The 21965-nt window shown below is 38.3% G+C and overlaps 2 protein-coding genes across 3 annotated transcripts; one reads left to right on the top strand and one right to left on the bottom strand.

The window, feature by feature from the left end:
• Positions 1–5767: 5767 nt before the first annotated feature.
• LOC103695809 (glutamate formimidoyltransferase-like) lies at positions 5768–8638 on the bottom strand. Of its 2 annotated transcripts, none has more exons than XM_039125752.1 (3): positions 8339–8638; positions 7146–7560; positions 5768–6453 (listed from the first exon to the last, which is right to left on the bottom strand). In XM_039125752.1, the coding sequence occupies exons 2-3, from the start codon at positions 7552–7554 to the stop codon at positions 5942–5944; spliced, it is 921 nt and encodes a 306-aa protein (XP_038981680.1). In that variant the 5' UTR covers positions 7555–7560; positions 8339–8638; the 3' UTR covers positions 5768–5941. The 2 variants fall into 2 exon arrangements, with proteins under 2 accessions (XP_038981680.1, XP_008775448.1); XM_008777226.3 differs by having other exon boundaries at positions 8445–8637.
• A 5610-nt stretch (positions 8639–14248) lies between these two features.
• On the top strand, positions 14249–20776 carry LOC120110525 (transmembrane protein 184 homolog DDB_G0279555-like). Its single transcript, XM_039125753.1, has 5 exons — positions 14249–14438; positions 17245–17543; positions 17641–17763; positions 19107–19397; positions 20351–20776. The coding sequence occupies exons 2-5, from the start codon at positions 17268–17270 to the stop codon at positions 20558–20560; spliced, it is 900 nt and encodes a 299-aa protein (XP_038981681.1). The 5' UTR covers positions 14249–14438; positions 17245–17267; the 3' UTR covers positions 20561–20776.
• Positions 20777–21965: the final 1189 nt, after the last annotated feature.

Genomic DNA, 21965 nt, shown 5'->3' on the forward strand with positions numbered 1-21965 from the left:
GCTGTGAGTGATGTGAGGGGAAGAAGAAGAGACAATCCAACACAACACCAAGTTTTATAGTGGTTCGGAGCTAACCCTTGCTCCTACGTCCACTCCCCAAGTCTCACTTGGGAATTCACTATAACCCCCTTGGATTACAGCCGGTTGTTTTCCAAGCTCACAACCAAACTTGTTGTTTTACGAGCTCACAACGAACTCGGTCGGTTTTCCTAGGCTCACCGACTAGAACCGCCCCGATTGTTTTCCCGGGATCACAATCAAACCCTTAACACACGTTGGTTTTAACTCGGCTCACCAACCAACCTCAATCCCCTTGATTCAATCCCCCCGATTGAACCAAGTAAATACAAGTTGTAGAAGAAAACAGAAAATGAAGCTTCTCAAAAAGGCAGATGAAAACAATATGAACAATAAATGAAGTTAAGAAGCCTCAAACGCTTTTAGATCGGAGATGGGGAATGGCTTCTTAGACTTCTGGTCTCCTCTTGAAAGAGTGGTCGACTTGAATGCAGGAGGAGGAAGCTGTTAATTGCTGGGAAGATGTTGTTGGTAGCAGTAATTGCAGATCTTCCTCTTTTTCGTTGATGAGCACCTTGCAGAGCTTGAATGCTTGATTAGTTGGAGTGGAATCACTGTTCTCTGCCTTGCTACAGTCCTCTGTGGCTATTTAAACCAAACCCCCACGGAAACTAGCCGTTAGAGTGTTTTTTCTGCCCGTTCTGCACACTCTGCGCAGCCTGACAATATGACCGTTGGTGGTTGGAGTCGACTCGCGCGATCAGGAGTCGACTCGGCTGTAGCGGGAGTCGACTCAAGCTTTTCCGGGAGTCGACTCGGCAACTGTTCCAAATTTGAATTAAAGTTGCCTTCACGACTGGGAGTCGACTCGTCTTGACCCGGAGTCGACTCGCCAACTTCTGGAGCTGACTTGGCAATTTTGGAGACGGCTCATCCACTGAAGTCCGTGGATCCAATTTTGAATTTTGTCCACTCGAGTCGACTCGACTGTCCTGGGAGTCGACTCGAATCTCAGAGCCCCGAACTCCCGATCCTCTGTCTTTTGGCTCATCCAGTCTTGGAGTCGACTCGAACTTCCTTGGAGTCGACTCGGCTCTCAGTTTCCGAAAGTTGGTCTTCTGCCTTTTGACGTGAAGCTGTCTTGGAGTCGACTCGAGCTGTCTAGGAGTCGACTCGAATCTCAGAGGCAGTAACTTGGTCTTCTGTCTGTTGATGGTCGCGGAGTCTCGGAGTCGACTCGTGCAATGCGGGAGTCGACTCGAATCTCAGAGTCCCAAAAATGCTCTCTGACTTTTTTCCTTGTGTTCCGCTGAGAGTCGACTCATGCTTTCTTTGGAGTCGACCTGCCAACCATCGGAGTCGACTCGCGTTCCACTGGAGTCGACTCGAATCTCAGACCCGAAAACTGCTCTCTGACTTTTCTTGCCTGTGACTGCTTGGAGTCGACTCTTACTTCCTTGGAGTCGACTCGGTGAACATCGGAATCGACTCGCGCACTTCAGGAGTCGACTCGATGACAGGTTCTGAGTTGAAGCTTTCTGTTCTTCTGTCTGTTCTCAGTCGGAGTCGACTCGTACTAATCAGGAGTCGACTCGAGATCGTGCCAGTGAACTTGATACGCTTGGAGTCGACTCGTGATACTCTGGAGTCGACTCGAGTCTCAGACTTTGGTTCATGCAGACTTCTTAACTTATCCAAAATACTATGAACCAAGTCTAGAGACACTTAGACAGGATTTTCACTGAAACACTCAATTGAATTCATTAGTAATCACAAGATATACTCAAATGTTTTGAGCTCATCAAAATCAAATGGGGTTTTAATCAATTACTCCACAAATTCCATCGCATACTAGGCGATTACAGCTCGTTCCTATGTTGTTATGCTATGTAGACTGTTGGAACACGATCCACGAAAATTTGAGATTCTGGTTATAAATAGATCCGAAGATTCTTTATAAAAGATAGATGCTCCATTGCCTAAGCCCTCAATTATCCTACTTTTTATTGGTATCATTCATCTTTTTTTTTTCTTCCTTCTTACTTTCCACCAAAAACTTTTTCTAACTTAAGCATCATAGAGCGTGGCCACAGCCAATCTAGCGAGCTTTCTGACCCCTACATGTTTACGGCGACGTAACAGCATATAATTTATATAAATTGAAAAGAACATGGCTAGCCATTATCGAGAATGCTTTAAGGTGAATTTCCAATTGAAACAAAGAGGAGCATTGGATTCTGATCCAAGAGCACTAATAAAGTTACTGCCCTTTGGATGCCAATATGGCGTAACATGCCATATTTAATTCATCCAAATAAAGAGCCTACACTGCTAGTCTAATTATAATATTCCAGGTACCAAGTTGAAGCAAAGGTAGGTTGCCCCAGCAATTTCCTAGGCCGTATTGTGCGAATTTTGGGTGCTTACTCCACAGGCTTTCTGATTCCCAAAAAATGCTTTGCTTGGGAGCAGAGACGGAATGTGTATTAGAAATTTAGAAGGACCCATGAAGTCATGAACTCTCATTCTTTTGGTACAATGTTTTTAGAAAACAATGATGCGTCATACTTTTTAACGTAGTCATATCAGCCTAACTATCACTTAAAGCCTTGCTCAACAATTGTTTTCCTCACAGATAGTTCATGGGTGCACGAATCAACCACTACAAGAGCAAATAGGCTAATACGGCACTTGCTATGTTTGGCGAGTTACCTGGCCCGAACTAGTACTTGACTCCATACGAAACAGCTTAGACTACAATGTTAGCATGCCAATCAGCAGCGAATCGTGTTGAACCATAAGTAATAAAAGTTTGGGTTTCAATTTGCAATCTCCAAGTAGGATCATATGCTGGCCTGATCCAGCCTAAGCCCGAGTGGCTTCGCTTGGCTTAAAATTTGTGCTTCGAACCATTGGGTGATTTTTATTCATAATTTTATTTTTTTTTTGCTAGGACGGATGGATCATACCTGACGAGTACGGATACACCCAATAAAATCAAAAAATAAGATACCTCAGAGTGCCAAGAGCAACTCTCCATCTCCAGCCCACAGGGTACCGCCAGAGTGACAAGCTACATAAGCAGCCATCCAATTCGCAACCCCATAGCCCAAATATCCTGGAGCAATGGGTAGTCACAACCGTTATCCATTGGACCCCCCCAGATCCAACTGATAATGGTGGCTGAGTCACCCTCCTAAGATGATGGACCAGGTCTGTAACATGCACCGGGCATGGCGAAGGCCCACCCAAGTAGCTCTCAGCTCCGCACTTGGAATCGAAGTGTCAATTCATAAACTTTCAACCGAATTTTTTAGAACTTGTTTGGATTATTGGGCTAAACATTCTTTTGGATTCGTGGATTAGGTCAGTACAACCAACAAAATCTATAATATAATCTTTTTTTTTCTCCTTATGAAATTCAGATCGGCCCACTTCAAAGCTATTTTTGGATACTTATTAATATAAATCTAGCCCAACCTATAATCCTATGGTTTTACTGGTTGTGTCAGCTTAATCTACGAATCTAATAGAATTTCAACCCAATCATCGAAGCAGACCATTACTTGAATCAAAATACCGGTCACAAATTGTGGAACTAATCTTATTTAATCCACCTAGCTCGATTTGGTTGGAGGAAAGCTAATTCAACAAGTCCAATATATGCCAATTATCTTGTTATAATCAGTGCAATAAGAACTTGTATGTCAATTTGGTGGGTGGTGGTTTGAAGGTTTGTTATCTCTAAACAAATACGAGTGGTATTTTTTTTTTTTTGGTGAAACAATAGGGGAGGAGGAGGGACCAGCCTACCTATGTAGTAGCCTCCACTGGGCCCCCCTTCCATCAGAGAATGTTCGATACAGATCACAGATTTTCGCATGCCTTTTTCGACCCATGAGCTCACCGCCTCATGTATGGTACGTCATCCCAGCACCATCTTGATACAAGTGGAAGGAAAGTATAACCGCCAGCAAACCATCCGGGCATGGAGCATCCGATCTTCTAATTTAATCGATATCCGTGCATTTCGAACTCGAATAATTTGGATGGAATTAGCGCCTCTTGGTGGCGTAAGAGCGGTATTCACGCAAGAAGATAAGTCTTACCCGAGCTAAGCATGCATCTTCCCACATCGGATCCTAAGATAATCCAACCTGGTCCATTGCCACCCCTACTAATAGGTTAATATATAAAGCACTTGCTATTCATGCGGTCCAGTAACCAGGTGGTGATGTGATGGTTGTGATCCTTCATTTGAAGCTGGTTTCACTTTTTACCCCTGCAAGTTTTTGTCCTCGGTGACTTTTGTACCTATTTTCGTCAAATTGATGGGTGACACCCCCCTACCATCTCTAATGCGCGTCGTACTTGTAAGACAAAAAGATCGAAATATTCTAATATGAGAAAATCCTTTTACTAACTCTTGTAATTAAAAAATGCCACCCATCCAAGCTCGTTAGAAGGCCAACCTTGCCTCTACTTTTATAATTCCAAGGTTTCACAGGCCGGCAATCCTGGCGACAAGACAATGTCGGTAGTTGACTGAGTCAATTTGGAGAATTATAGTTAATGGTTCCTAATTAAACCTCCCATTCTGTAAACCTGCCCAAATTTAAACACAATACTTAGCCAAAATAGGGAAAACCACTGCATTTGTCTAGCTACCAGACCTATAAAATACACACCCTGATCGGAAAAAAAAAAGAAGAGAAAGATGGTGAGAGAAAGGATGGTTATCGTCGGATAACTGGTGCCTTAGCTGTCTTCGGAGACGGCATGAATAGTTGCCTGGAGTCATCAAGAGGGGCCCGTGCTCAACGGCATGCAGATCCGCTTGCATGCGATGGTAGGGAACAATGCAATTGAGCAGAGATATGATAGATGATTGAAGCACCTGCTTGTGCTGCGAAGCGATGTCGATGGTGTCATTTGCTCATTGAATTGGAATGTTTTTTTTTATGTATGCCAAAAGATTTTGGTTTAGCCTACCGGTTGGAGTTCACGTACTTGAGTCTGCATGTAATTATCAGGAGGTCTAATAAATCCATTATATGATAATGTACGGATTTGTTCTAATAGAATGTGTGTGTGTGTGTGTGTCATTGCTATTCGATTCGTAAATTATCAAAACTCAGTGCTTCTATTATGAGGGTAATTTGTAATTTCTCATGCCATTTGCTTGTTGGTCAGGATCATTATGATCTGTTGCCAAAACTCCATTTTACGTAGGAGTTCGGCTATTTGATTGGTGTTTAGTGATCCACTTAGCCATTATGATAGCTCAGGCGTGCTCAGGCACATACATCAGGATATATAGCTTCAAAAGATTTATAAGGAGGTTGAGAATATTGAAAGGTGGGTGGCAATGATCTCAGAATTTCAAAGAGCTTTTGGAACAACACCAATGAAGAAATTCAGAAGGATGCATTCTGACCTCAAGGATGGCGATGAGATAGACAACAGCTCCGGTGATCCGATCTTTCCGTTCTTCAAGGACAGGGCAGATTCTCTTCATGAACTTGAGTTCGGGCTTGACCCATTTGGGCACCAGCTTCCTCTTGGTGAAGCCCACCTGCCTCCTCGCTAGCGGGCAGAGGGGCCATTCAAGATGGGTTCGGATTGTATCTTTTGCGTAAAAAAATGATTCACCTTTTTTTTTTTGTGATATGGACCATTAGATCCTACAATAGCTACTATGAGATCGGTGCAAGCAGATGAAACAGAGAGTTCAAATTTGGGCGAGGCATGATCCAACGAAAGAAGATCAATCATTCTTTCGCACAAAAGATACAACCCAAACCCATACAGGGTAGGAGTTGAAAGGGAGAAATTTAGGTCCAAAGCTCACAACATACAGAAATTAAAGGTCGAAATCATAGTCATTTCACGTTTATCACACAAGAAACACATGACACTGCCTTCACTCACCATAAACTAGTTTCATGTATCTCTCTGTGATCATATCTTGTGAGAAATCTGTGAAGTAGCCTTTCTCTACCTCCAGGCCCTCTTGGGCCGCAATCTGCTCAACCTGACTCTGGACCTGGTCTGCCCCAACCTGGTTGGGTTCCAACAGCATGCATGCGATCTCGATGCGGTCGTCGCCATGGACAAGCGCAAGTGCCTGGACGGTCGGAAGGCCGCCCCCCCGGCCGCTCACCATCCGGGCGATTTGCCGGATCGCTGGAATGTCGGTGGACTGGACCGGCACATTGTAGGTGTCAACCCATGGGCTTGCACCAATTACTGTGATGCCCCTGGCCCGGGTCACATGGACCGGGCCCTCGTCGGGTTTTTCTGGCAGGATCTCGGGCAGGGCCCATCCGGCCCACTGGTTTCCCCTGAAGTTCGGCCGGTAATAGCCCAGTTCCCTCCTGACGGCGTCAAGGGCCTTGCCATTTGGATGGGCTGCTTCATATAGGAATACTGGAACTGCACAGTCTCAAATACACCTCATTTGATTATAACCAAAAGCCTTTTCCATACCAATTCACTTGTCTTATCCGAGTAAGTCCAAACTAAAATCACTAACAAGATTTGCAAGTGGGCCTTATCCCATTCTCTATCTCTTCTAATTGCACTGGCCCCTTATAAAATTTAGTTCGTAGATTGAGGCAAGGATATTGACTAAGAGACAGGGAATAGATGCCTTTCCTTCAGCAAACTAAACACTGGTATGTGCCCTAGCTATTAGATCAAGATCTTTTTTGTTAAAATTCATAAAAAAATAAAAACTTTTTAGTTAATTATAATCAAATGGACACTGTAGATCCATCTTTCGTGCAATGTTGGGCCGAAGTTAAGAAGCGGGCCTGAAAATAATTGGGTGTGGGTTATACTGCACCAGCCCTCACGTGAAAATGGGTTTGTTCTGACATCTGCGGGATCAAAAGAAGGGTAGCTTTTTAAATTTCCCTATCCAAAATTTAAAAGTCAAGCAAATATTCAAACTTCATGTATTGTTTAGTAAATAACTTTTATATTTCCATTCAATAGTTAGCTGATATCCAAATTTGTATTTTGTATCCATCATCATTGATTAAAGAATAGATATGAATGTGGACAAACCGATACCTAACGTTCATTTCATTTTCAAAGTTGATTGGTAGCTGAAAGAAACTGACCTTGGAGCCCAATGCCGATGTCAGAGGCCACCAACTTAGCAACTCTAGCTGCATCTTCCAATGTGGCTTGAGCCAAGGGGTGGAAGCAGATGTGGTCGACTACGCCGAGCCGAGGGTGAGCACCGGAGTGCATTTCGAGGTTGATGGCAGCGTACGCTGCCTCCACCATGGCCAACAAGGTTCGCCGCATGGGACTGAAGGTGATCCCGGCGACGGCATCATGCACGACGTAGGAGACGAGCGTGTATCTGACGCGGTTATAGTTCCGATCCTGGAACTTGTTCACGATCGCAGCCTCGGGGTCAATCTTGGAAGCTTGCTCGATCATGTCGAGGGCTGAGCTGTTGCGCGATTCAGAGATGTACAGCTTGACGCATATGAGCTTGGTGTCTTTGGGCTCCATCTTCATCTTCTCCTTTGAGGAGGCAAATGGTCAACCAAAAAAGAAAAAGAAGAAGGTGAGGCACAAGCATATGATTCTTGCTCTCTACCTCCATGACCCAATGGCCAAGAGGTTGCAGGAAAACCACAGGCCCCAACTGATGCTCCTTTTCTTTTTCTTTTATTTCTTTGGAGACTCAGCACTAATTTGTGCTTTAATCACGAGATAAATTTCACCATCATGACATCTCAAGCATTGAAGTGTTACACAAGGAACTGAACACCTAACCTTCGTATTCCTTCACAGGTAGCAAGTGCCTTATCTCAAAAAAGAAAAAGAAAAAAAAGGAATGGAAAAAAAGGGGTGAAAGCAAGCAGCAAGTGCCAAAATAGCCCATTTGGTACACCAAGAGAAAAGAAATTAAATTTCCTTAACACCCTCCAAATAGTTCTTAGCAACATAAGTGCGTGTGCGCATGCGTGCGTGTGCATAACAAAAAAAAAATATCGAAGAAACGGCACATAACCATGAAAGATTTGGAGAGTCGACAAGAGAAAAGAAGAAGAAGACGACGACTTGGACAGTCCAGTTTCATCCCAATATGTGACGAAATTGAAATGTGGTATGCAAAAAATATAGAAAACTGCAGTTCAAAATGATGATAACAAAATGATTGAAAACTGGATCTCTTGTTTACCAAAAGGAAAAAAAAAAGGTTTGTGTTCTATCGGATGTTCTCTTGTTCTACCAAGGCAAATACTTGCAGTCCCTTCTTTCGAGGTTATCTTCTAAGCGTGACCATGATGCTTACTCTTTGATTTAAGTTTGTTCATCTTATTTCAAGATGAACAGCAGATTTAACCATTCTTCTCCAAAGAGGCATGCGACATGATCTTGTGGTGGGGCTGAGCTCATACCTTCTTCCCCTGGTGTGAATCCATTCTCTCCCTCGATTCTCTGGCCTCCTCCTCCTCCTCCTCTCTCTCTCTCTCTCTCTCTCTCTCTCTCTCTCTCTCTCTTTCTTATGGTTCCACGATGGAGATATCATATGGGAATAGCAATATCCTCTTGCTTCGACACAAGCCTTTGCAAAAAGGCCCACACTTACGAACAGCATCCAACCACTTGTTCCAATTAATACAAATAGGTACATGGCTCCATCTACGTAACTCTAAGCATCCTTTTATTGAACATATTTTCGGAGTTTTAAATTCCCATAAAAAGACACCAGCTATAGTACGTAGTTTGTCGCCAATGAAAGGATTAAAAAGTGGCGAGATGCTTTCTAGATGGAGTCCACGTCAAAATACTTAGTACCTAAGTTCCATCTTAATATCTTCTATTTGGACAGGTTGGAAGCATCTTCGCCATAACAATGAGAACTGCCTGAGCTTTGTCCGTAGTTTTGCTTGAACCCCCATCTGTGGTTTAGTGTTGTTGCCTATCCTTGTAAAAGGTATTTTATCGATCTCTCTTACTCGTTTAAAAATTTATCCCAATTCTTTTGTTTAAGAGGGAAGAAAAAAGAGAAATGCACTAACTAAATTTTACATTCATCAACTTTTTCTATTAGTTACCTATATGTTTTTGACCAAAAAAAAAAAAACTTGGTCTATATAGTTTATTTTCGAGAAAAGGACCAAAAGAAGTGGCCCTCTATATGTGGCTCCATGACAGGGTCTAATTTTTAAGTACTATCTTTCTTCTATTTGGATAGATTAGAAGTGTCTTTATCAATATATGGTGGATTGGTCGAACTTTCGTACATGGTGTTGCCCAAGACCCTATGTGATGTTAAGCATCTTTGAACATCTTTTTATAAAGGCACTATACATACCTCTTCTTTATTTGGATATGCTTTTTTATACAAAATGAAAAGAATGCACTAGCTAAAAATTACATTATATTTCCAAATCCATAAATTACAACCATCAATGCTTCCTCTCATGCAATAATAATCACTAATCATCTATGTTTCTATGTACATTGTGTGTGCTTTAGTAGGGAAGAGAACTAAATGTTATCTAGCCTCATTCAATCTTTAGGATGAACAGTAATAGTCAAAAAAATTTAGCCATGAAATGAAATTATTTTTTTAAAAAAATATCAAAAAAATTAAAAATATGAAATAGGTCTAGAAAACCTTGCTTTTATTTATTTATTTTTGCCAAATTCCTAGAACTACTGGGTTTGAAAACCTAACCCACTATGCTTTATTAGAAGTCTAAATTAAGAATCTACGACATTGCGTATATTTTACAAATTTAAATTATCTAAAAGTTGAATATTATCTTCAAAATCCTTTCTTATGCATTAAGTAAGCATACAAATGTATAGCCACCAATTGTTATCCAAGAAATAAAATTATTTACTCCATAAAATATCAGAATATTTTTTTCAAAAAGTTAAATAAAAAATGTTATAAGAAGTCTTGTATTTATTTATTTATTTTTGCCAAATTTTTGGAAGTACTAGATTTGAAAACCTTGCCTATTTTGTTTTATTAGATGTCTATATCAACAACTTATGGCATTGCCTATATTTTAAAATTTAAGTTGTCTAAAAGTTGCATATCATTTTTTTTTTTTGATTGAAAAGGAAGTAAGGTGCCATCCAAATTTTATTAAAATAGAAAGTTATGTACAAGAAGAATGTACAAAAAAGAGCAATCATACCAATACTAATGTCGAATGCGGTTTCAAAAATCCTAACTTATGCAATAAATATACAAACAAAAATATAAATTTCAACTATCAAATGAATGGTCCGACAAGAACCTTGGCATCCAACATTCTAAAGCTTTGCAAATTTCTATTTCGCATGTACATATCATAAGACATAATTAAGTTAATTAACATACTATCCATAATTTTACCCTTTTTTTGAATTTTTTTCTCGTCATTTTTCCTTTTCTGTCACTTTCTTTGAAGATCACAATGAACCATGCGTGCCATTCCCACATGTGAAATGAAAATGCTGTTTGCTGTGTGGCTCATACAGGGAAGCAGCTGTCCTCGTCAATAGTTGATATAAAACCGTCACGAGGGCCCACAGTAGTAATCGCCCGTCGCAGGGTTAGGTGATGGCGGGACTCGGAGGCAACGACTCCAATCTCCCCATGACGCCGTTAACGAGCAACACTACCTACCAGCCGAACACATTGCCAAATTTGGGCATGCAGCCCAGATTTTGTTGAGATACGCAGAACTTATATTAGAAATTTGGTTCACTGTATTATTATTATTTTGTTTTTGGTACACCAGTTGCTCGTACTGACCTAGAGTCGAACTCAACTTAAGTTTGATAGGATGCGTTCAACCGCGGCTCACTCATATTAAATAAATTTTATCTAATCAAATTCAATATTTATTTAATATTTTAAAATGTAGATATCTAAACTTTGCCTGTCTATAAAGGAAGCTTTAAAATGAAACCAAGCTTGAGTTATTTTTTGGTTAATTTAAATTTAAAATATTTAAAATAAAAATTTGAGCATTCAAGTAATATTCGAATAAATAGACAACTACTCGATACATATCTTAATATCCGATTTTATTTGTAGATTTATTTAATTTGTATAGTATTTATGAACTTTTAAAAAATATAAATAAGCATATTAATATACTATTAATTTGATTTATGATTGACTTAATAATATTTTTAATTCTGTGGTTATAAATTTTAATTATTATATTATATTTATATTTTTAGTATCTAATTTGTATTAATATTCAATCAAAATGAATATCTACATAAATTTTTATATTCAATTAATATCTATATTTATATTTATATTTTTCAAACAAAATCAATATGGTACTATTTAGCCTTATGCGAAGCTCTTTTAACATTTTATTTTTTTTATAAATTTCATGTTTGCAATACTAACAATTATGATTTCTTTATCATCGTACATGGAATTGAATATTAAAATATTTAGTTGGCTTATCTGAATGCGTTGTCGGTCACCTACTCAAATAGCTGACGTGTAGACCCACGTGCCGAGGAAGGTACACGTGACGTGAAAAGTAAATAGGAAGGCTGTCTCCTCTTGTTAATGATATCACGCGGATTCGGACGCACGGAAACTAGAAGTTGGCGTCCGTGGTCTGTATACTGCCACGTTACGCCACGCCCTCCAACATTTCGTAGCGAGAACTCGTGGGCCCGGACCCTGGGCTTTCTGAACGACTCGGCCCTTACTTGTCCGATCGCCTCGAGACCTGCAAAACGGTACGATCGCGTGGGGTGAACCACTTGGGCCCATATCCAATCTAAGCTAACACTTTCAAAGGCCCAAGACGATAGGGCATTGACTCCAATAACCCCCATGGCAGTGAAATTTTCAATTTCCTAGCTCTCTTTTGAAAGCCAAAAAAAAGCAGTGTATTTATTAAATAATATAAATAATAAAAAAATCTTTATTCAAGAAAAAAAAAAGTTTCCTCCCACTAGTCATGCATCCCATGGATGGGATCCTAATAGGACTAACTCAAGAGGAGGGATCATAGTTTGTTTCTCCAAGGCAACAATTTTTTTTTCTTTTTTTAGCTATCCTGATAAATGATATGTCTCCAAACGGCCTCCAACTCATCAAAAAGTCTAACCAATTAAAATACGTCGCAACGCCAACGCATGGTAGATTGGAAGTGGCCGCTGGATGGGTCCAGCACCATACCGCCAAGTTTGTATATGAGAAGCTTTCTATGGTTGGCCACAATCTAGCATGGAGACCTAGTAATCATCGAGATCCCACCGACGTAACAAACAGAATGTCGTCCGCATGTGAAATATTCATACTTGATATCTAGGCTGTATTCTAACTTGTCACTTCTAGTCGACCCACGTGCTCTAATTCTCTGTTGGTAAGTAAGCTCTTCTGCCGACTATACACAAAATTGAGGCAGGAAGGAGGGCAGAGGAGGTAAGCAAACAAGAATAACACCTTAATAAACTGAGAGACAATCTCCTTTTGTCCCCTAATTATTGCATTGATTTAGGCATCGAAAGGTTCCCCATCAAATACGTTCTGATTAGAGGATTTTTTTACTTTCAAATCAGAGAACTGCCATCCGACGGAGATCTTAGCCGCAATGACTGAGCGTCGTTCACCTTTTCCAATCCCAACCAAAGCAGCTAACCAGTGAGTTCTCTAGCACCGTTATGCCATTCACCATGGTACTTGAAGCCAACCAGTTCTCATCGGCAACAAAACTAATAGCAAGGACATCTCTAGATAATTTTTTATTCATATCAAATACTTGATTTCTTTTTTTTTTTTCCGATTGGAAAGTCAAGCCTAGTTCTTACAGAATTTGCAGTCAGAAGAATCGATTGTAATGGGCCCATCAGCTGTTGAAAATAGCAACCTCGGCCACCATAAGTCTGATTGCTAGTAGTAGTTGAAGCTGATTCCTTCGCAAAAATTGTGCCAATCTCAAAAATGGCAAATGGATCATGCATGAACCAGCTATCTTGAAGTAAAGGGTCACTGTTGGACTATTAGTTAGAGATACATATGGGCCGGATTGGTTTGGGTTAGAAACTATCTTGTAGCCAACTTGCTCCCAATCAGTTCACAATTTTTAGCTCCAGAACATATCCAATCAATGTAAAAAGCATCCCAACCCAATCAAATTCGAGCCGTTTCGCATTAATTCTGGAGTTATCATATTTTATAATGCTCTGAACATCGATAAATATAAAAATGAAGCAAACATAGAGGATGTTTAGTATAAAAAAAAATAAAATTCCAACAACAATAATCTAATAAATTATAAAAAGTTGAAAATATAAAGCTATAAACTATGTCTAATACAAATTAGAAACTACAAAATGAAGGCAAATTCCATGTTCCCCAACTTAAGTACAAATTTATTTTATACACAGAGAATAAGAAGAAGAGAATTATAGATGATATCAAGATCATTCAAATATTTAATACAAGTATGAGCAAAAGCTTAATAATCCAACATATCATATAGTTGATCTTAGATATGAAATTTTTATCATGGGGTTGAACGGTGATATAAGAAATTGGAGATATTTGGAATCACGACCATGTAGGACCACCATTTGATCTTATGATGGTTATTCCATACCAAACATCCTCAAATGATATTAGGGATGACACAGATTCCGAGGTGAGAGAGGAAAAAAAATCTATTACTGTGTTTTAATATATATATATATATATATATATATATATATATATATATATATATATATATATATATAAAAGTTGCAGTTGAAGTAGGACTCTACTGTGCTTTGGTATTAAAAATAATTTATTTATTGTGGACTCGAACTCAGGATGGAGGCCGGGCGCCCCTCCGGAATCGGAAATATATGGAATAAAATATTAAATCAATTGTAGGGACTGTTTTCATGCAATCAGTCAGTCAAAAACCCACGGTTTTTATACTTATTTACTTGAAAAAATATAAACATTAAACTACAGTAATTTTTCTAAGAGTCCTAAATTTTTTCTACGGTAGATGGGTCATTCATCTTCTATTTCTAGAAAATATACTATAAAAGATGTAGATAAATACCTCCATTTTTCTGACAACGATTACTTGTGTAATCTTCAACTCCTGGATCACAATTCACACATACAAACAGATTTAGGGGTAAATGTGGTAGAGAATTTGCCCGTTGTGGTGGGGCAAGATCGTAATCTTGATCTTTAGACTCCGGTTGATTTGCATGAAAGGCGACGGAAGAGGCAGACAAAAGAGGGAAAATAAAAGAAAAAACTTCAGTCTAACCTTCTCTCTTCCTCTCCCCAGCCTTCTCTCTCTGTATCTCTTTGGAAAGGGGGAAATCTCCTTGGATTCTTCTCCGCAGCTCATCGTTGACTCATCGAGTTGGGTGGCCGTTCCATTGCTTCTCAAACTATTACCTTGGTTGTAAGTAAAATTCGTGTAGGGTTTCTTGATTTTTTTTTTTTTTTTTTTTGTCTTAAGACATTAGGCTGCGATTTTTTTCTCTCAGAAGAGGGGAAAAAGAATAATGGCAGAGGTTGAATGGAAAAGAAAAAAAGAAAGTTGAAATCGGTTTCAGTAATCGTGCTGAAGATATCATTTTTTTTTTTGTTGCGGGGTTTGTTTATTTGACGGATTTCCTCTTCTTGCTTCGTAAAACTATTTTGAATATTTAAATTAACTGCGATTCTGATGATGAATTGGCGCGTCGATTAATCAAAGGAGAATAATCTCCAGTGGCATGATTCTGTAACGTTGTTTGTTTTGCCTTCTTGGATTGGAGAGGGTTTTAGAAGGTAAGATGCAGAGTTCTTGAAGTCTTTGGAGATTATAATTTCAAAACTCGGGTTGTTTCACGATCTTTGAGGCGTTGGATGTTTGGCGCTGATAGTAGTCTATAAGTTAAGAAGCGTAATGGTTTGACAGTAATCTCCAATAACATGATTTTTGTGACCTGGCGTGTTTTGCTGGCTTGGACCGGGCAGAGTTCTTAGTGGGTAAGATGTATAAGTCTCTTAGTTTGCTGATTATAATTGAAAAGCTGGTTTGTTTCATGATTTTTGAAACTGCAGATTGCATTATTCTTCATGGCTTGATTTTTTTTTTTGAACTTGGGGCATATAGAAGTAAGGACATAAAATCTTCATGATATTTCTTGTATAAGATGAATAGATGCTGCTGCAGTCTGTTTCTTACATAATCACAGTTTTAGGGTTCCTGTCCATATGAGATTATGATATGATATGATTGAGGGAATTAAGACTCACAAGAGTCGTCATTGCAAACAAACTATTGTAATCCTTTTGGTTTTGGATGCATGTTTCCTGACACCATGGTTATTGCATTCAAGAGCGAGGTCTTAAGCGGAGATTGGATCCAACAAAGAGGAAATGTGAGGGTGTGAAATTCTAGCCTTCAGAGACATATTCTGGGTGCCTTTATTCAAAGATTGTGAAAGTTGGGTTTATGCCGGCAGTAGTCTGAGATTGCCCTTATTTTCGCTATTGTGAGGAGGATGGGAGGTGTTGGAAAAGGCTGACCATAGAGATATCTGAGATGCTATTCTAAACGTCTTTTAGTCAAAGAGATTTATTTCTTACTCTTCGTTTCCTTGGAGGATCCAAGAAACAACCGTCCTATTGGTGTTGAGCTAGATTTTCACCTTTACTAATCCTTATTACAGGGGAAGGATGCTCGATCTTGTGCGCATGTTATGTGGTTTGCTGGAAGAAAATGTACTCCACCTTTACAGTCCATGTAGACTTACCTATATTATTTAGGTGAAGATATCTGGTGATCCTAGTCTCTTTCTTGGAATATGATTGATGTTCTTATGAAAATAGAGTCTTGTATAATTGTATACGATGCGATTAGTACCTCAAAAATGGCGAAATAGAATCAACCAACGTTCTACGATTCAAAATAAAAACTCAATTAAATTTGATTCACATAAAAAAGAAAAAGACCAATTAATTCATTACATGAAACAAAATTACTATGCGGTGGTAGTGGATTCATTGACGAGTCAAAAAGAAAAATTTAAAAAACACTATAGATATTATCTTTTATCACATAAATATATGAATTATGGGAATAGGAAGGACTCATATATTTATGAATCAACATTACAAGTAAAAGGAGACCAAGAAATTCCATACAATTTCAATACACTGAAACCCGAATCATTTTATGTATTGGTAAGTATAGCTATTAGTAATTATTTAGAAAAGGAATATATTATTGCTACACATAAAAATCTGGATAGAAAATATTTTGATTGTAGAATTCTCCATATTTGTCTTAGAAAAAATATCGACATTGAGACCTGGACCAATACGCATATCAGCACCAAAATTGAGAAAAATACTAAGACTGAAAACAAAATTATCAAAAAATTGAAAAAAAAAGATATTTTTTCTAAGACAATTCATCAAGGAATTAAACCATCCCATAAAAAAAAACACTTTTTAAAGGAAAACAAGTTTAACATCCTTTGCTGCTCTAGGAAGATTTCAAAGATTGCTGCCATAGTTTGTTGAAAAAACATGAGGGTTGAGGATATAATAGATGGGTTTGGAGATTGTAAAGTCTTCCTATGGAAGAAAAATGTTGTACTCCCCCACTATGCTGCATTGGTATATCATCCACATTAGAGTTCCATGACCTTAATTATTTTGCTAATTGGTAAAATCATTGTTTTCCCTATCAGCCCATGTTCTTGGGATTGAAAGTGCCAGTGATATTCATGGAAGTGTTTAACAAACTTTCCACATGGTTATAGTAGCCTTGAGGATGTTCTAAAATGACTTAAACAGTGTCTTACAACTACTGATCTTGAGGACTCCCCGCCCAAATTCTCAGCACAAGATTTTCAATTATTTTCTCGTGTTTCCCTCAAATGTATGCAAGTACTTGATGATGAAATTTACTGTCTTGATACTATGTTTGGTAATTCTGTATAATTTCTTCTACCCTGTTTTTTAAAGTACATGTACATTAATAGGTTAGAACTTGTTTGCATGAACAATTTCTATTGCAGATCTTAGCGGCTATAACTACTTTCCATTATTATTAGAAGACTTTAGAAGTGAGAGTGGAAATAAGAAATAATTTTTTAGTGCAATGCTATTTTTTCTAGCAATTTTTCATGGATGAAAATTTGAATTTTAGTATAATGTCATAATAGCAGTATACCTGTTATAAGCTAACAAGACTGAGCATGCTTTTTCAGATTGTGTGCTGCTTCCAGAAATAATGTTTCCGCAAATGGATATAACAACAATGGACCCTGGAACTCTCACTCTGATAGTGGCAGCATTCTGTGTGATGCTGTCTATGCATTTTACAGTACAGTTGCTGTCCCAACATCTTTTCTATTGGAAAAATCCAAAGGAACAGAAAGCTATAATAATCATCATCCTGATGGCTCCCTTGTACGCAATTGACTCCTTTTTTGGTCTGCTAGATATTCAGGGCAGTAAAGCCTTCTTTATGATTTTGGACTCTGTTAAAGAATGTTATGAGGCATTGGTGAGCCTTGTTTTTAACCTAAATCATTTACTTATTGAGAAAGTTACTGAAGCCTTAAAGAAAACTTCATAACAGTCCTCCTTATTGCAATTTGCAGGTGATTGCTAAGTTCATGGCTTTGATGTATAGTTACTTGAATATATCTATCAGTAAGAATATAGTGCCTGATGAAATCAAAGGAAGGGTGATTCATCATTCTTTTCCTGTGTCTCTTTTTCTGGTATGGTTTGTATCTCAATACCTGAAAATAAGAACTTTCTGTCACTATACATTCTGTATTTAAATCAATATAGATTTCGTACTGCACCAGGAGCCATTTATTTCTATAATAAATTTAAAATGTCTCTAGAAAGTAAAGGAGGGTTAAACAAAATAAGAGGAAAGACCTAAAATAACATAGATCATGATTCAATAAAGGAACTGAAAGAGTTTGTATTACTAGAGGATGTAACCAGAGATATGAAGCAATTATGCATACTCATAAAGCTGACCATATATTGATAGGATAAGGCTTGTTCTGACGGCTGTGATTAAATTGTGATGGAGATAGAGAAAAAAGTTGATTTGGGATGGAACTGAGACCTCTTTTTTCCTGATATGAGCCCTCCATATTCTCTTGTGATATTATATATTAAGTATGTTGTTCATGAATAATCATCCATTCTCATTCCCTATAAACCAAATATGATTGAGGCTTTGGGTCCAGGAATGGCAGACTGTTAATTTGTTCTGAGTTTTATTATCCCTTTTTGAGTATTCACATAGGTAAATTGTTACTGGCTTACTCATCATTACATAGGTAAATTGTTACTGGCAGAATTGTTGCTGACTTTTTGAAGCTGTTGGAAACTCTAGCAACTATTATTTTAGAAGCATGAATTGATGTTAGTCTAACCTATATCACTTCTTCTTTTAATGCTTGAGAAATAGGAGTTGACTCAAACAGAAAAAATTGTCCCTCATTTTGGAATAAAATCCGGGTGTTTGATCAGATTGTGTCTATTGGTGTAGATTGTGTACATTTACTCGTAGAGATATTTTATCCAAATGAAGAAAGAAAAATAGACCCTACAGAGATATTTTATCATTCTATCACAGATATCATCATGCGTAAGCTTTTAGACTATTTCATTCATAATATCATTCCCTGATACTCCAATTCCAAAACCAAAGCCCTTGTCTCAACCCAAAAAAAAAAACAATGCCTCTGTAAGCAAGCCACTGTCTGACACCCAACACTAAAAACCCTAGTTCTGGTGAGGTAAATAAATCCACACCCACGGATGCTCCCTTTTATGTTTCGAACCCGTGACCTCTAGGTCAAAATGGAGCAACCTTACCATTATGCCAAGACTCACCCTCAGGATTTGACTCAAACATCTGAATCAATATTTGAATGTCATCCAATGGTATCATTATGAAAGCACATCATTATATCAAAAATTTGGCCAACTCTATCGTTGCATCAGCTAGTTACTATCTGCCTGTACTGCAGATTTAAATTTTTGCAAGCTGCGGGCTTGTATCTAAAACTACCCATGGATATATGTTTTTGTGATGCAGCCTCACACTGTCCGATTGGAGCATCATACATTGAAACTTCTTAAGTACTGGACATGGCAGTTTGTGGTAATTCGACCAGTCTGCTCTATCCTAATGATAGCCCTTCAACTTCTTGGTCTGTACAGCAACTGGGTCAGCTGGACTTTCACCATCATATTGAACATATCCGTTTCTATGGCCTTATATGCCTTGGTGATCTTCTACCATGTGTTTGCAAAGGAGCTGGCACCACACAAGCCTCTAGCAAAGTTCATGTGCATCAAAGGGATTGTCTTCTTTTGCTTCTGGCAGGTAAACTCTTTATCTTGATATATATTTAAGTTGGATGCCAGTACATTGAGTATTTGTATCATCTATCATAACCTTGTTACCGTCATATAGTTATAACAATCAGTGCAGTTTGTCAGAATTTTAAAGGTGAAATTGTCTTTTATAAACAAGAAGGACTAGCATATCAACATCTGTCCATATACTGTAATAACTAATAAGTTAACTCTGTATTTCCAGCCTGATGAATTTATTGTGGCTACTATGTTGCCTGATTTCATTCTATCTTTGGAGCCAGTATTTCTCATTGGCTTGAGCTGAAATTTTATTGGCGTCAATTTCAAATAATATATTTGAGTTTTCATTCATGAGATACTTGTAAACTGACAAATCAAAGATACTAACCAACCATAGGCAGTTCGTACAAGTTCAAATGTGTCGAGAAGATTGGTTGAGTAGATGAATAATGTCACATGATTTACAGAAGCATGCAATCAGGTTGCTGAGTCATGATTGGCTGTAAAGTCCATATTTAAGTTTCTCTGACTGCCTTATCTCTAGACGTTACCAAGGCATTTCTTCCAGTTCAAAAGCCGGCACCAGAGGCAGAGACCTCTCTTTCTTCGCTGAGCGAGACCAGCAAGGGGAATTTATCCAGTCATGCAGTATGTATGTTTCATACTTCTACATATATATATATATATATATATATATATATATATATATATATATATATATATATATATAAATGCATGTAAAATGTGGCAGATCCTTGCAGTTAACTTTTCCATGGAATATTTAAGATTTTCCTGATGCTAGTAACTCTAAAGTCTATAACAGGAGAATAAAAACATGATATGTATTCTCGTCATGGTGCCTCTTCGTATTTACTGCATTATATCCTGTGACAGTCGAAGATAGTCTCTCTCTCTTTTCATGAAAGAAGGAAATTTCATGTTTGAAGTTCTTTGGTGCAGGGGGTTGCGCTTGATGTCCTAGCTGCTGCCGGAGTTATAAAATCACATCATTTCTGGCTGGACGTAGAGCATATTCAGGAAGCCATTCAAAATGTCTTGGTAATTCTAGAAATGGTTGTCTTTTCTGTCATCCAGCAGTATGCTTACCATGTTGCCCCATATAGTGGAGCTGATGCAGTGAAGATGAAATACGACAAGAAGAATGAATGATAGTCAATCTGAAACCAAGAGTATCGTGGTGGATGTCATAAGCCACTTTGCTTCTTCTCTATATGGCCATACCTGTTTTTGGAGATACAGTAAAAATTCTAATGTGGATGAGATAAAACCACTAGAACGTGATGATATTAATTGCTTCCTGAATATTATGAGAGATATTGTGTTGAAAATTTAAGTGCATTTCTGTGGTCTTCATATGATTGAGAATATTGTGTTTCTGCTGCTGTCTTTCAACCGTTACTGCCCAAGATATTAAATTACACGTTACATTGTTCAGAAATGCCTCTGAAAAGTATGTTCCAGAGAGATGTCCTGCCTGACCAGCTAAAAGACTCAGATGGTCCATAAATTGATGTAGCTGCCGTGCTGCAACAGGCTTGCTTGGCTTGGCTCCATATGGTCCTACTCCTACGGTTCCCAGGAAAACAATTGGCTGTCATGTGGATGCGTGGAGCATTAATTTCATTCAAGGCAATAAGAGTTTGTCTTAATGAGCTCTGTCTGGAGATTAACTGACTTTGAATGGGCACCACTCGGTGGCCGGTTAGGTAATTATTGACATCTTTTCCTCAGGTCTCTGCGTATATGATTGATTATAGTAGTTACGGGTTGGTACCCAGCTGCAGACCAAAATATATGGCTCTAATGGTGATGCAATGTTTTAGTTTTGAAAGATGCCATGGTGGGTTTTTTTTTTTTTTTTTTGGATAAGTCGGATAAATCATACACTAGTGCGAATATATTCAATAAAATTATAAAACAAAAGATGGTTTAGAGGAAAAGAATAATCTTGTAGCTATTCTATATAAAGTTGTCAGAATGTTAAGTAACAAAGAATGCGATCTAGTAAGTTGTCAGCTGCTTTGTTTACCTTTTTGTAGATATAAGCTATTTGGAGCAATTTTTTTTGGGCCATTTCTCGATTTGTGCATGTCATAGGGCGTTCAACACTTCAACAGCATGCGATTGGGCAATGAGTGCGATGTGGGCCACTTTTGTGAAACTTTGTTTAACTTCATAACTGACAAATCAAACGAGACTTATAAGTTTGTAACTAATCGGGCAGTTAGGCATGCATAATTATGTCAAACTATTTGTTATGTGCACTTCTTTTATTCAAAACAGACTAACCTTTTCACATGATACGAAGCAAAAGGTAATTCAAAAAAATTACGATGAAAACCGAAGAGGAGGGAGGAGTTGTTCCTCCCATGTATCATTTACAGAGGTTCATGAGCTCGACCGTCCACCTTGTGGCATCACTTCAAGAGTTCTACATGTGCCTGATTGATCGGATGGTTCTGATTATCTTTAACGATTAAAATAATATCAGAAAAGTTACAGGATGCATTCGATAAACCTCGTATTTTTCATATAGAAATCTCTGATCAACGAT

This window comes from Phoenix dactylifera, chromosome 4, assembly GCF_009389715.1.
Source record: "Phoenix dactylifera cultivar Barhee BC4 chromosome 4, palm_55x_up_171113_PBpolish2nd_filt_p, whole genome shotgun sequence".
NCBI classification, from domain to species: Eukaryota; Viridiplantae; Streptophyta; class Magnoliopsida; order Arecales; family Arecaceae; genus Phoenix; species Phoenix dactylifera.